General features: G+C 39.9%; 1 protein-coding gene across 1 annotated transcript in view; it reads left to right on the top strand.

The window, feature by feature from the left end:
* The window catches only part of KCNH8 (potassium voltage-gated channel subfamily H member 8), a 422,222-nt gene that overhangs the window by 392,846 nt on the left and 16,707 nt on the right, over positions 1-12,669 (top strand). The window contains exon 15 of the mRNA XM_075548953.1: positions 1,109-1,185. Coding sequence (XP_075405068.1) covers positions 1,109-1,185 — 77 coding nt within the window. The remainder of the gene's footprint in view (positions 1-1,108; positions 1,186-12,669) is intronic.

The raw sequence follows: 12,669 nt of genomic DNA, 5'->3' as shown, positions 1-12,669 counted from the left end.
TGACCATGGTGGTGACTGGGATCAGGGAAAGCGAGATTTGCTATCCCGTCAATTGTGGACATGATCACCACCATGATACGTGCCTAGCTCTATAGCATGTATCAGGTGCTATCAAAGGAGTATAAGACAATTGTTCCATGATGATGCCCGGCTAACAAAAGAGATAGTGTCTGGGGTCTTAACGGCTTGAAGGTGAACAGCGGCCATCTAGCTCAGAAGCAAAAAAGCCCACATGGAAGAAGCACACCAGCCTGTGTGATCACGAGGTATCAAAGGGATCAGATATAAGGCATCATCAAGGAAAAAAAAAATCTTACCATAGTGAATGAAGGGGGGAGTGCAGAGTGGAGACCCAAAGCCCATTTGTCGGCCAATGGAGATCCCTCCCAGAGGGGTCTAGAGGAGGAGATGAGTCAGTCAGGGTGCGACATAGCACCGATGAAGAATAGAGCTTTCCTCCAGTTCCTAAATGCTTCCCCCCACCCCCCCTGCACTACCATGATCCGAATTGTACCTTGCAAGTCTGGATAAAGCAGAAGTTGTACACTGGTGCAGACAGGAGCTGGAGGCACAGGGAATCCAGGGTGGATGATCCCTTCAGGACCAGGGGTGTGAGGGGTGATACTGGGAGGGTAGAGGGTGAGTGGGTTGGAAAGGGGGAACCGATTACAAGGACCTACATGTGACCTCCTCCCGGGAGGATGGACAACAGAAAAGGGGGTGAAGGGAGATACCGGATAGGGCACGATATGACAAAATAATAATTTATAAATTATCAAGGGCTCATGAAGGAGGGGGAAGCGGGGAGGGAGGGGGAAAAGAGGACTTGATGCAAAGGGCTTAGGTGGAGAGCAAATGCTTTGAAAATGATGAGGGCAAAGAATGTACAGATGTGCTTTATACGATGGATGTATGTATATGTATGGATTGTGATAAGAGTTGTATGAGTCCCTAATAAAATGTTAAGAAAAAAGAAAATTGCTCCAATTGACCAAAGCCTAGTGCCCGGCACCAGTAAAGAGCAAGGGCAAAGCTCAGCTTCCCTCCCCAATCCTCGAATGTGAGTTCTATTCCTAAGGGACTAATTTGTGGGTTTGTTGCTTTTCAGACCCAGAGATTGGAGCAGCTGTGCTCTTTATCAAAGCAGAGGAAACCAAGCAGCAAATTAACAAACTCAACAGTGAGGTATGGGTTTGTTTTTTTTTTCCTTCTATGGGCTGGTTGGACAGGTAACTGGATTTATAATTCCTAATCACTGAAGGACACAATATAATATATTGATCATTGGCATGCATTTGGTTGTCAATCTACAATTATCCTAATAGTTGTGTGACTTTTCACAAGTCATATAGTCTCTCTAAAGCTCCATTCTTCCATGTGTAAAAAGGAGGTCATATGAGGGAGTTCAAAAATTCATGGAAAATGGAATTAAAAGATAGCAGAATTTCTACATTAACTTTTTGAAGCCCCCCCCATCCTAATATTGCTTAGTTTGTGGCTCAAAGTGAACATTAAATGAGAAAATCTAGGCAAAGACTTTAGCATTAACTGAGCACTAAAGAGTTGATTTTTTAATACCTTATACTTTAAAGATATTGTTAATAGGTTTAATTGGGGAGTTTTCTGTCATGCAATTTTTAATGGTGTAACCAAGAATATTAGTCCATACGTCATTGTTATTGCCTGGATCAAACAGTCTGAATTCTGTTCCTTTATCAGGTATATACTTGCTTTCTAAACTTGCTGCGGTTATTTTACCTTTCTATGTCTTACTACCTGTGCACGTAAAATAAGGTAATTCAGAGTTTTTTGTAACAACTTTACTGAGGTAGACTTTACGTATCATAAAATGTGTACAATTAAATGGCCTTAGTAACTTTACCAAGTGATTCAATGATCTTTAACAGTTTAAAAATATTTTCCTTTGACCATTTACAGTTAAGCTTCATGTTCTCCCCAGCCCCAAGCAAGCACTATTGTAATTTCTGTATCTATAAAGGTGTCTTGTATGCATGTTTCACATAAAGAAATAATATTTGGATCAGATAGAAATTGACATGGGTGCAAATACATAGTTTCTCTGGCCGGTGATCAAGGAAGCTTTCTGAAAGAGTGAAGAAGTCGAAGAGGAGAAAGAGGAAAGTCAAACGAGATGATGCTGATGAGAGTGACTATCCCAAACAACTGGGCTCAGCCCTGCTACAGATCTTTGAGAGGCTAATAGTTGACCCATCAAGGAGCAGGGAAAGTGAAGTTCAAGTGTCTACCAGCGGAAGATGCAAAAAAACCAATTTCCAGCAGGAATATTCCAGACTATTAGGCCAAGGCTATATGGGCAGGCATAGCGTGTACAACAATATACACTTCTAGGTTTAACATGTTAGATTACATTTCTGGGTATGTTTGACCTGCTGATTCAAACAAATTAATAAAAGGCATTAGTTTTCCCCTACTGGCTCTAGTTTCTGAAATATAGAGCATAGGCCTTCTACCACTCTCCACACTATGAAAAACTAGACATTTTAATGTAGTGTTAGCTAGCCTGAAACAGAGGAAGTGTGCACAGGCTTTCGTTAAAGCTGTTTGTTTTGTACTAAATATTTAGGTCAACTTGTGCTTCCCATGGCACCCTTTGATCCAAAGATATATTTGAATGGTGTCAATTACATGAACTAGGAACTTTCCTCGGTATCACTTCACCTTTATTATGAACAGACTAACGCGCAGTTCCAATTTGTTATCTTAAACCGGGGCCAGAAATCAGTGCTACTCCACAATCAGTAAGGAGCCCTGACGGCTTAGTGGGTCACGTGCTTCACTGCTAAATGCAAAGTCAATTATTCGCGCCCGCCAGCCACTCTGCAAGAGAAAGATGAGACGTTCTGCTCTCAAATGATTGAAAGCCTCGAACCCACATGAGGAGTTTCACTGTGTCCGATAGGGCTGCTGTGTGTTGTAATCCACTGACTGGGAGTGAGTTGGGTACAATAAATAGAGATCCGAGTGTTCTGAAATGCCTCATAGGTCTATCAGAGTTCTGCCACCTTTACGAAACTTAAAATATTCCAGGCCTGTTGTAAGATGGCACAACTTCTCCACCTGTGCACAGAAAATCTTAAAAGTTAGAGAATTTTCCTCATAAGGGTTGTTGGAGTCAACCTCACCCCTGAAATATTTCACATGAATCAGCCATTGACGTTTCTACATGAAAACATGTTCTGAAATGTTTAGTGCGTAATTTAAAGAGGAAAAATGTACAGTTAGCAGATTTTCAAAATATTTATGAAAATTGCTATGAAGTCTGACATTTTGGGTGCTCTAAATTTCCCTTGCACCTCCATCTCTGTACCTTTTCCATTTCCTTTTTGATTGTCCACGATTTTCGAGCTGTGTTCTGGATTTGCGGTCTGCACCTTGTCTCTATAGATTGCACAGTCTCCTATATCAAAAAGAAAACCTGCTTCCTTCTGATCAACTCTAACTCACCTATAGAACAAAGATAAGCCTATAGTTTATCGAGCAACCCCATAGAACAAAGGTAAACTGCCCCTTTGGGTTTCTAAACCTTTAAATCTTTCAAGGATGCAAAGTGACTGGTGGGCTCGAACCACTGACCTTATGATTGGCAGCGCTATGTGTAACTAACTAGCCACTATTAGTCTGTGGACAGCTTCCCTGGATGTCCCTTAATACCTAATTCTTTTTCAAAAATGTCTTAACTTTTTGTTTTATCATGTAACCTGTGGTCTGAATTCTCACATTTAAAACTACAATTATAACTAAACAGCTGGAAATATAATGGAGCACCCACTCTAAGAAACCATGGCAGAGTTTCTGAATCAGTGCCCCTAGTAGCCCCAGGAAGAGGCCTAAAAACCAAGACACCAAGAAAATAATTTTTCTTTGGTTGGGCTGTGTTATCTCATTATTTCTTAGAGGAAAATGTAACCACATGATAGTGGAAGTTGAGAAAAATTATATTCATATAATCAGCTTCCAACTATGTTATAATAGGATTCTGCAGCTTGTTGTAAAATGCACAGATTTTCCTTAAGACTATTTCTTCACCTAAGTGAAGATTTATGGTTTGCTGCCATGTCTCCCACACCTGCACTCTCTGGGGAAGGGTTGCTAACTAGAAGGCAGAGGACCAAAGGGCAGACTAACAAGACAGAAAGGAAAAATTACATGACCCACTCTCTGCATGCTAAGTCCTTAAATCAGAAGAACCTAAGCCTATGCCGGGTCATCCAAATGGCTTCTTATTAAAATATACCCAAAAAAAGTTTTAGTGCCTGTGGAGGAACTGCTTGTTACCCATCTATTGAATACTTTCTCTTGAGATATTTTTTTCCTTAACTAAAAAGGAACATTAATGCCATTTGAATCCTTCTCCCCGCATTTGGAAAGAGCACTTGATAGTTTGTCACTCATTGACCACTATCTTAATTCAAGTGTTGGAGTTAGTGATTCTTCTGAAAATTAAAAAAAAGTATTCTAATCTTCATCTTTTAGAAAATAGATGGTGTTTCTACATTAAGGCGTGTATACACACAGTATCTAATTTTTTGACTATGTGGGCTAGTTTTAGATGCCTTAAATCAGATAACCGCTGAAAAGAAACTATTTTATCCACAATAATTCTGTATTCATCATTGCTTTTCTAGCAAAAAGGCATACATTTTTTATCTTGTCATTCACTGAAAGAGAAACGAGATAAAATATCACTTAGCCAACTATCTTTTCCTGATGAGTCCATTTTTTGTGTTTGGAAAGAGATCTCTATATCTTCATGCTTAAAGCTAAAGTAGAAAAATAGTATCCTTTACACATAGTTTATATAAAAGGATCCTTTATATGATCCTTTGGGAAATATATTAGAATCCACTAAGCTAGGCAGATTACAAGGCTTGAAACGGTCAAATAATCTTCTTCCAACCTATTTGCTTGTTCATATCTCCTACAGTCATTTTTCTTGGTTGTTGTTGAGTGTTATCATGTCGATTCAGATCTGAGTGACTCCAATGGCCAGAGTAGAACTACTCCATAAGGTGTCCTTGCGATCATATTTAGGGTCTTTGTGGGAATAGACTGCCAGGCCTTTCTTCCATAGAGCCTCTGATGGGTCTTAGCCACTGACCTTGTGGCTAGCGACCATCCACCTCACCAGCGCACCACCAGAGATTCTTAAAGAAAAATAAAACGTGTTATTTAAAATCTAAGCCTAGCTTTTCCCTTTTGTCTATTTTCTCCTTCTCAGATGTATGCTCATATGATTGTTCAATTGGTTATTTATTCTACTCCTGGTTCAGTAACAAGCAAGAGAAGGTGCACATCCTGACAGTCTTTCCCGACTGATGAAATATCTGAGGCTGTTGAGCAGACCATGGGGAGTACTATGTTCAGTGTGAAGCGTAGAGAGCATTGAAGAATCCTTAGTCGGAGACTTGTTCAATGCATTTTTTAAAGCATATTGATGTGTAGATTTCACAATCTGCTGTCTAAATACAGAACAGTGATCAGAAAAGGAATACTGTTAGCAGTAACCTACATCCACAGAACAGATCAGAGACTTAAAAGATGGAGGGCAGCTGCTAATATTCGAGTCTTTTTGACATTGCTCAGAGCAGAGGAAGAGGTTGTGTGAATGTAAGGACATGCTTTGGAAATAACAACAGAAAAAGTCGCCGTGGGGGACATGGGCTTTGTAAGTCAAACGTTCCACATCTGAAAAGGTTTGTAGGTGAGCATGAGAGTACTAGCTCCTTTCTAAAATCCGACTGACCCCGATTTTAGTATTTTCACGGATTGTGCCTTTATCACCAAAATTCATTTCAGACATTTTATTGCTTTGTAGGACGCTTTGAAATGAAGAAAGGCAAACCGTCCAATGATGTCATTTTTGAGATTGTCTTGCCTATTGTCTGTCCCTTGGAAGTTCACATGAATTTATAGACTAGTTTGTCCATTTCTACAAAGAAGTCGAGCTCGGATTTTGATAGCCGGTGAATTTAATCTGGAAATCTAAATGAGTAACGTGTCCAAGTGTTTTGCTGGCGAGTAAGTGCTCCACCAACCACTTGCATTGCAGTTTGCAGTACTGTGGTGGCTTGTGTGTCACTGTGGTGCTGCAAGCTATGTCACGGGTATTTTAAATACCAGCAAGGTCACCCAAAGTAAACAAGTTTTAGCAGAGCTTCCAGAACAGACTAGAAAGAATAGGTTATCCACTTTAGAGGAATTAGCCACGGAAAACCTTGTATGTCAGTCTGGGTACTTTAAAGAAACAAATCCACAGAAACTCACGTGTATGAGAGAGTTTTATATAAAGGTTAAGTGTACATCAAGAAAAATATCCCAACCCAGTGCTGCCCAAGTCCACAAGTCCAACATTAACCCATATGTCCAACACCAATCTAAAAAGTCCTCCTCCATCTCACAAAACACACACTATGATGCCAACTGCAGAAGGAAAGGCGAATCCGTGAACGTGTAAGCATATCAGCACTGGCAGGGGTCTCCACACAGCTGCTCCAGCACCCAGGGCTGCATTGGGGTAGGTCCATGTGGCTTCTCCTCAGGGATGTCTTGCAGGAAGTGACCCTTGCCAGCAGAAGCAGGGAACTGGCTAAGGCAGCTGCACCCTGGTCCGACCATCAGAAAGCAAGAGACCCAAGAACTAGAAAGGCAAGGCTCCCAGAGCCATTTATCCCTCCACCCTTCAATTAACCCCACATGTGTTTATCGGCCAGGTTGGCACAATAAACTGACTCACCTTGTGAGAGCAGTTACACATTGTCAGATACTGAACACTTTGTGAATAGCAGCAGAATATTGTCAGTCATGGTGTCAGAAGATGAGTTCCTCATGTCAAAGGACTCAGAACATGAGGAGCAAGAGCCAACCATAATGACATAAATGAAATAAATGCATCGTGACCTTCATATGCGGATGGAGTAGAACTCTAAATGAAAAGGAAAACCTGAAAAAAAAAAGTTAATAATCAGAATGTGTAATATACAAAGTATGAATCTCGGAAAATTGAAGGTATTGATACCCTATGTATTAGTAAGCTAAAGTAAGAGCCCCCAATGAAATGATTTAAAAATAAATAAAAATAGTCAAATGCCATGTTGAATCATAAAAGTCAAATTGCTTACTCTGCCAGGAATTTAAAAAGAATGGTGTCACATTTATCATCAAAAAAGACATGTCAAGACCTATCTTGAAGTATAATTCTGTGATAGGATAGTGTTTATCTTCATGCAGGGAAATCCAGTCGATACAAATATTATTCTCATTTATGCACCAACCACAAAAGCTAGTATTGCAAAATTGAAGAACCTACCAATATCTTTAGTCTGAAATTGATCAAACATGCAATCAAAATAGACTGATGATTATTGGTGCTTACAATGCAAAAGTTGGAAACAAAGAAAAAGGGAAAATAGTTGGAAAACCCGATCTTGGCGATAGAAATGAACCCGGAGATCGTATGATAGAAAATTTTGAAGGATTAACTACATCTCTCATTGCAAATACCTTTTTTTTTCCAACAACACCAAAAGTGACTATCCACGTGGGCTTCTCCAAATGAAATACACAGCTATCAAATGGACTACATCTGTGGAGAGGCATGATGGAGAAGCTCCATATCAGCAACTAACATGATGCCGGTGGCTGACTGTGGACCAGATCATCAACTGTGCATACATAAGTTCAAGTTGAAGAATACAAAAACAAGTCGACGAGAGCCAAAATACAACCTACAGTACATCCTACAAGAATTTTGAGAACACCTCAAGAACAGATTTGATACATTAAGCGCTAATAACAGAAGATCTGATGAGCTGAGGGACAACATCAAGAAAACCAGACCCGAAGAGAGCAAAGGTCACTAAAAAGATAGGAGAGGGGAAAAAATTTAAAGTGCTGTCAGAAGAGACTGAAAGATGCTCTGAGATGTTGAGGAGCTGCTGCAAGGGAAAAGGGAGAAGTAAAAGAGTTAAACAGAAAATTTCTAAGGGCAGCTTGAGAATTCACAGTAAAGTATCATTAAGAAATGTCCAAAGACCTAGGATGATAAAACCGAAATGGAAGAATGCTCAGAATATTTTAGACTGAAAGAACTCAGACAAAATTCAAGCCTCGAGTTGCAATATTAAAAGATTCTGTGGCCAAAATACTGAAGTATGAAGCAAGACGCATCAAAAGAAGATGGAAAAGTGTGCAGTCGCTGTACCAAAAGGAGCTCATCGACGTTCAGCCATGTCCAGAGGTAGCATATGAGCAAAATCCAACGACATGAAGGAAGAAGTCTGAGCTGTACAGAAGGCAATGACCCTGAACAAGGCTCCAAGAATCGATGGGCTACAAACTCAAGAATTCGCTTATCTATGCCAAGGAAACTGGACCAAGTGACTGGAAAAAAATCTGTATTTATACCCATTCCAAAGAAAGGTGATCCAACAGAATGCACAGATTAAGTCTTACTGAAAATTGTCTTACAGTGGCTGCACATCAGATGGATCTTGGATGAGAGCAGAGAATTCCAGAAGAATACTTATTTGTGTTTTGATATGTTATAATATCATATAATATTGATGTGTATAATATAACACAAGTAAACATCTTTTTTAAAATCATTTTATTGGGGGCTCTTACAACTCTTATAACATTCCATATATCAATTGTATCAAGCATATTTATACATATGTTGCCATCATCATTTTCTAAACATCTAGAAATTACTGGCTTTATTTGGGCACCAGGCAGTAAACGATGAATGTATTATACTGACAGCAAAAAAGCTGTCAATCATTACTAGGTTGACGTTAGAATAATTCAGGAGGGTCAAAAGAAGTATCACTTGATTTTTAGTAACTGTTTGTCAGATAATGCATGCAAAACTCTAAGATACATCCAAATTCATGAATCTCACAATATGATTTTCCAAAAACGACTTGCTCACTTTCAAATGATAAAAGGGAAACAATTCATTCTATTTTTTAAAGAAATTTTAAAGGGATTTTTAAAAATGTCCTGCCTTCCTACATTAACTGGGGAAACCAAATAGTCAATGATGTAAGCATCATTTTGAAATCATTTCAATTAGGCAAAATAATAGAATTAGAGTTATACTATCACCCGTTAGCAAATCTGAATTAATGGTGAATTAACCATGCTGCATATTCACATTAAAGACCACATACTCCCTGAAAAAAACATAACTCCACCTAGAGACTTGCTAACGAAAAGAATAGGGAATCAAAGGTTCCTTATACTTATTTTTAAACCCTTCCTGAAATAATGACACATGATGAGTTAGCCAAGCGACCAGTTCCTTAAGAATCAGTACTAATGATCTGACTCTGTGGTCCATGGACAAACAGTATTGGCTTCAACTGAGGGCTTATTAAAAATGCAACATCCCTGGCTAATCCCTAGACCTGCTGAATTAGAAAACACCTATGATTAAAATCCCCAGGTAATTCCTATGCACATTAACTTTTAAGAAGCATTGCTGTATATAACTGGGATTCTGCAAGAAGAGCTTTTGTTTGGTGTTTACTGGCAGCCCTGTGACTTTCTTAGCCAAAGAGCAGTTCAATTACTTTGTCATGGGGATCAGGAAAATAGGTGTGGAAGCAGTCAAAGGGTTAATAAATTACTGTCCTATAGCTAACGTAGTAAATTGAGCCTAAAGGCCTGAGCTTGCAGAAATTCAGTGAATCCATGGAAGTAATTATTTGCATCACCTAAAATTGCTCATTTTAGATCGGTAAACTGGTCTTGTAATTATTCTCTTGTTATAATTTTAAGAGGCATCAGCTGCACCTGCAGACATAAAGTTTTGGGTACTATTCCCGTGTGACCCTGAACTAGCCACTTTACCCCCCAACATCCTAGTCCCTGCAGCTGTAGACAAAGATTTACAACTTTCACTAGCAGTGGGATTGAGATCCTCATTAGGATTAAATTTATGCAAGTGCCGAATATGATTATTATTTTAGCTGACGGATAAAAAGACTGGCACTTGTTTTTTGAATTCTTTGCGAAGCAAAAGACACAGGACGAAATTATGCCCATCGTCTTTTTTGTTTTGCCTGCTTACGGAGTTTGATTGAACTTGTCTGGATTCCATGACAAATGTGCAACATAACAAAGGATAAAATGAAAGACCACTTAATTACCTGAATCAGAGCTTGTAAAAATGTATATGTGTTCATGGTAAGGAGAGAGGATTGGTGTAATTAGTACCTTTGAATTTAGGAAAATTGTGACAAGCAGGAAAATGAGTACATGTTTGGCAAAAATCGAGTGACGGGTCAAGCACTCTCCACGCTAAGAAGATTAAATCAACAGATGCATTTACCATCTGCTGACTGAATGCACACAAACAACCCCAAAACCTGGAAATCACTTTTTTTTCTCTACTGACTGAAGTTCCAGTTATGCTAAACTCCCATGAATCATTTTACACTAATAGCCAAGAGTGAGAAATGCAAAACAGGAATAAGAAAGGGGAAAGTGTTCTCTGTATGAAACGTGTTTCTGAGGACTTGGTTTCCTCGTCCTCCTAGTTCTTTTTCTCCTTCTCCTCCTCCTTCTCCCCCTTCTTCCCCCGCTCCCTCTTCCTCCTCGTTCTGTGAGATTCACTCTACTGCTCCCAAGGCACAATCCAAACACCAGAATGGGAAACCTGTATTTGAATTTAAAAAAAAAAAAAGCCTAAACCCTCAAGCTCCCTGGGATTGAGTCCATCCTGACCCCCAGGGACTAGAGGATACCGTAGAACTGCCCCCTGGAGGTTTCCAGGACCTTAACTCTTCATGGACTAGAAACCGCATCCCTCTCAAGCTGCAGCTGGTCATTCCCAGCTGCTGTCCTCGCAGTTAGGCGCCCAACTAACCAACTATACTGCCTGCCAGGCTCCGCGTTTGCAGTAATGGACACATATCCAACTCTAAAGGCGGATGTGCATGATGTTGCTGAGACATCCCATCGCGAGCAGCACTGTGAAGGCGTCCTTTAAACCAAATAATCAATTCATCACTGTTTCGAAATCTTCCACACTGAAGGGGTGGAGACCCCATGAGTCAACTGGTTCATATGACATCTTCGAACTGGCTGAGGTGAGGAGGTATAAAACTCAAAACCAAACTCACTGCCATCCAGCCGATGCTGACTCATAGGCACCCCTGTGGGTTTCCGAAACTATAACTTTACAGGAGTAGAAAGCCCAGTCTCTCCCGTGGAGCTGCTGGTTGTTACCCTCTGCTGATCATGCGCATCTCGCTGACTCATGACCACGACACCCCCAGGCTCCTGCTGTGCAGGGTATCACCATTTAACTATGTCTGGCATAGCATTTAGCGGCTATTGGTGTGGGTGCAAGTTATTTAAATTCAATCGCAAATAAATTCACACTAGAAATTTAATCATAAAACATATTGTTTATAACACATATTTAAAACATGCCCTCTATATATCAGGATCTGTGCATTGGCAGGAGCTATCATGAAGAACAATAAAGATCCACAGTACCCATCCTTCTAGATCCACAATGGTCCTTAGTCCGTGCTAATCAGCCCCGGGCTGCTCATTCTTGCATTTTGGCTCACTTGTGCTTTATAAAGAATCTCAACTCATTTGCCTAAAACTACTCAGATCTTTTATTTATCAGATGGTAAATTAAAAACTCAAACAAAACCCATGCCACTGAGACCATTCCCCCTAATTGTGACTCTATTGGATCATGTAGAACTACCCCTTTGGATTTCTGAGTCTCTAAAACTTTACCGGAACTGACAGTCTCATCTTTCTCCCTCAGAGCAACTAGTGGGTTTGAACCACCAACCTTGCAGTTGGCAGATCAATGTATAGCTCATTACATCACCAGAGTTTCTTGCACAATAAATACAGAGCCCCAAGGAGCATTTATCCCATCAGTGAAGCAAATGATCGCTGTTGATACTTTCTTATAAATTGTGTGAACGTGTTAACAGAAATGCTGTGTGTCCTTTTTAAAAGAAATGTTTTATCTCTACACCCTGAGGCAGAGGAAGAGTTATATAGATCATTCTGTTTTTGTACTTTCTTTCAATGTAAGAGATTCCTGGGTTTGTCCTCGCTATCATGTACAAGTTGTCAGCTAAGCTTGTAGAACCCACGTGACATGAGCAGATCTAATACCTAGGAGTCTGCTATAATACCAGTTATGTGGAGTCTAAATATTAAAGACATTACATAATTTAATCCTCACCACACACCCCTTAAGAAAATATTATACAGAAAGTGAGCAGTAATACTACATCAGTGGAACTAATTACACGTGAAAGGAGAAAGCCAGATATTCTGAGTATGTAAGACAACAAGGACCATTTCTAAGTCAACAGAAGTTCTGTAGGAATCTGGATGTGGCATAAATAGAAAAGTCACAGTAGTCAGTGGTTCCTTTCCTGGGTGTATGGAAAGCCCCGCGTGTGCTTCATAATGGACAGTTGGCAATTCTGTTGTCACACAGGTGTGTATTCATGGCAGGGGGTGATGTCCAACCAAAGCAAAGGTAGTGCCTGCAAATGCACTAAAACACCTGCTAATTTGTGTGGCTACTGGATGATTCTTGGAAAATAGAAAAATGGAAACGCTTTCCGAGGTCCCGCAGTT

The sequence above is a fragment of the Tenrec ecaudatus genome, chromosome 4 (genome assembly GCF_050624435.1).
Source record: "Tenrec ecaudatus isolate mTenEca1 chromosome 4, mTenEca1.hap1, whole genome shotgun sequence".
Lineage (NCBI taxonomy): Eukaryota > Metazoa > Chordata > Mammalia > Afrosoricida > Tenrecidae > Tenrec > Tenrec ecaudatus.
This window is presented reverse-complemented; position numbering and strand designations above follow the sequence as displayed.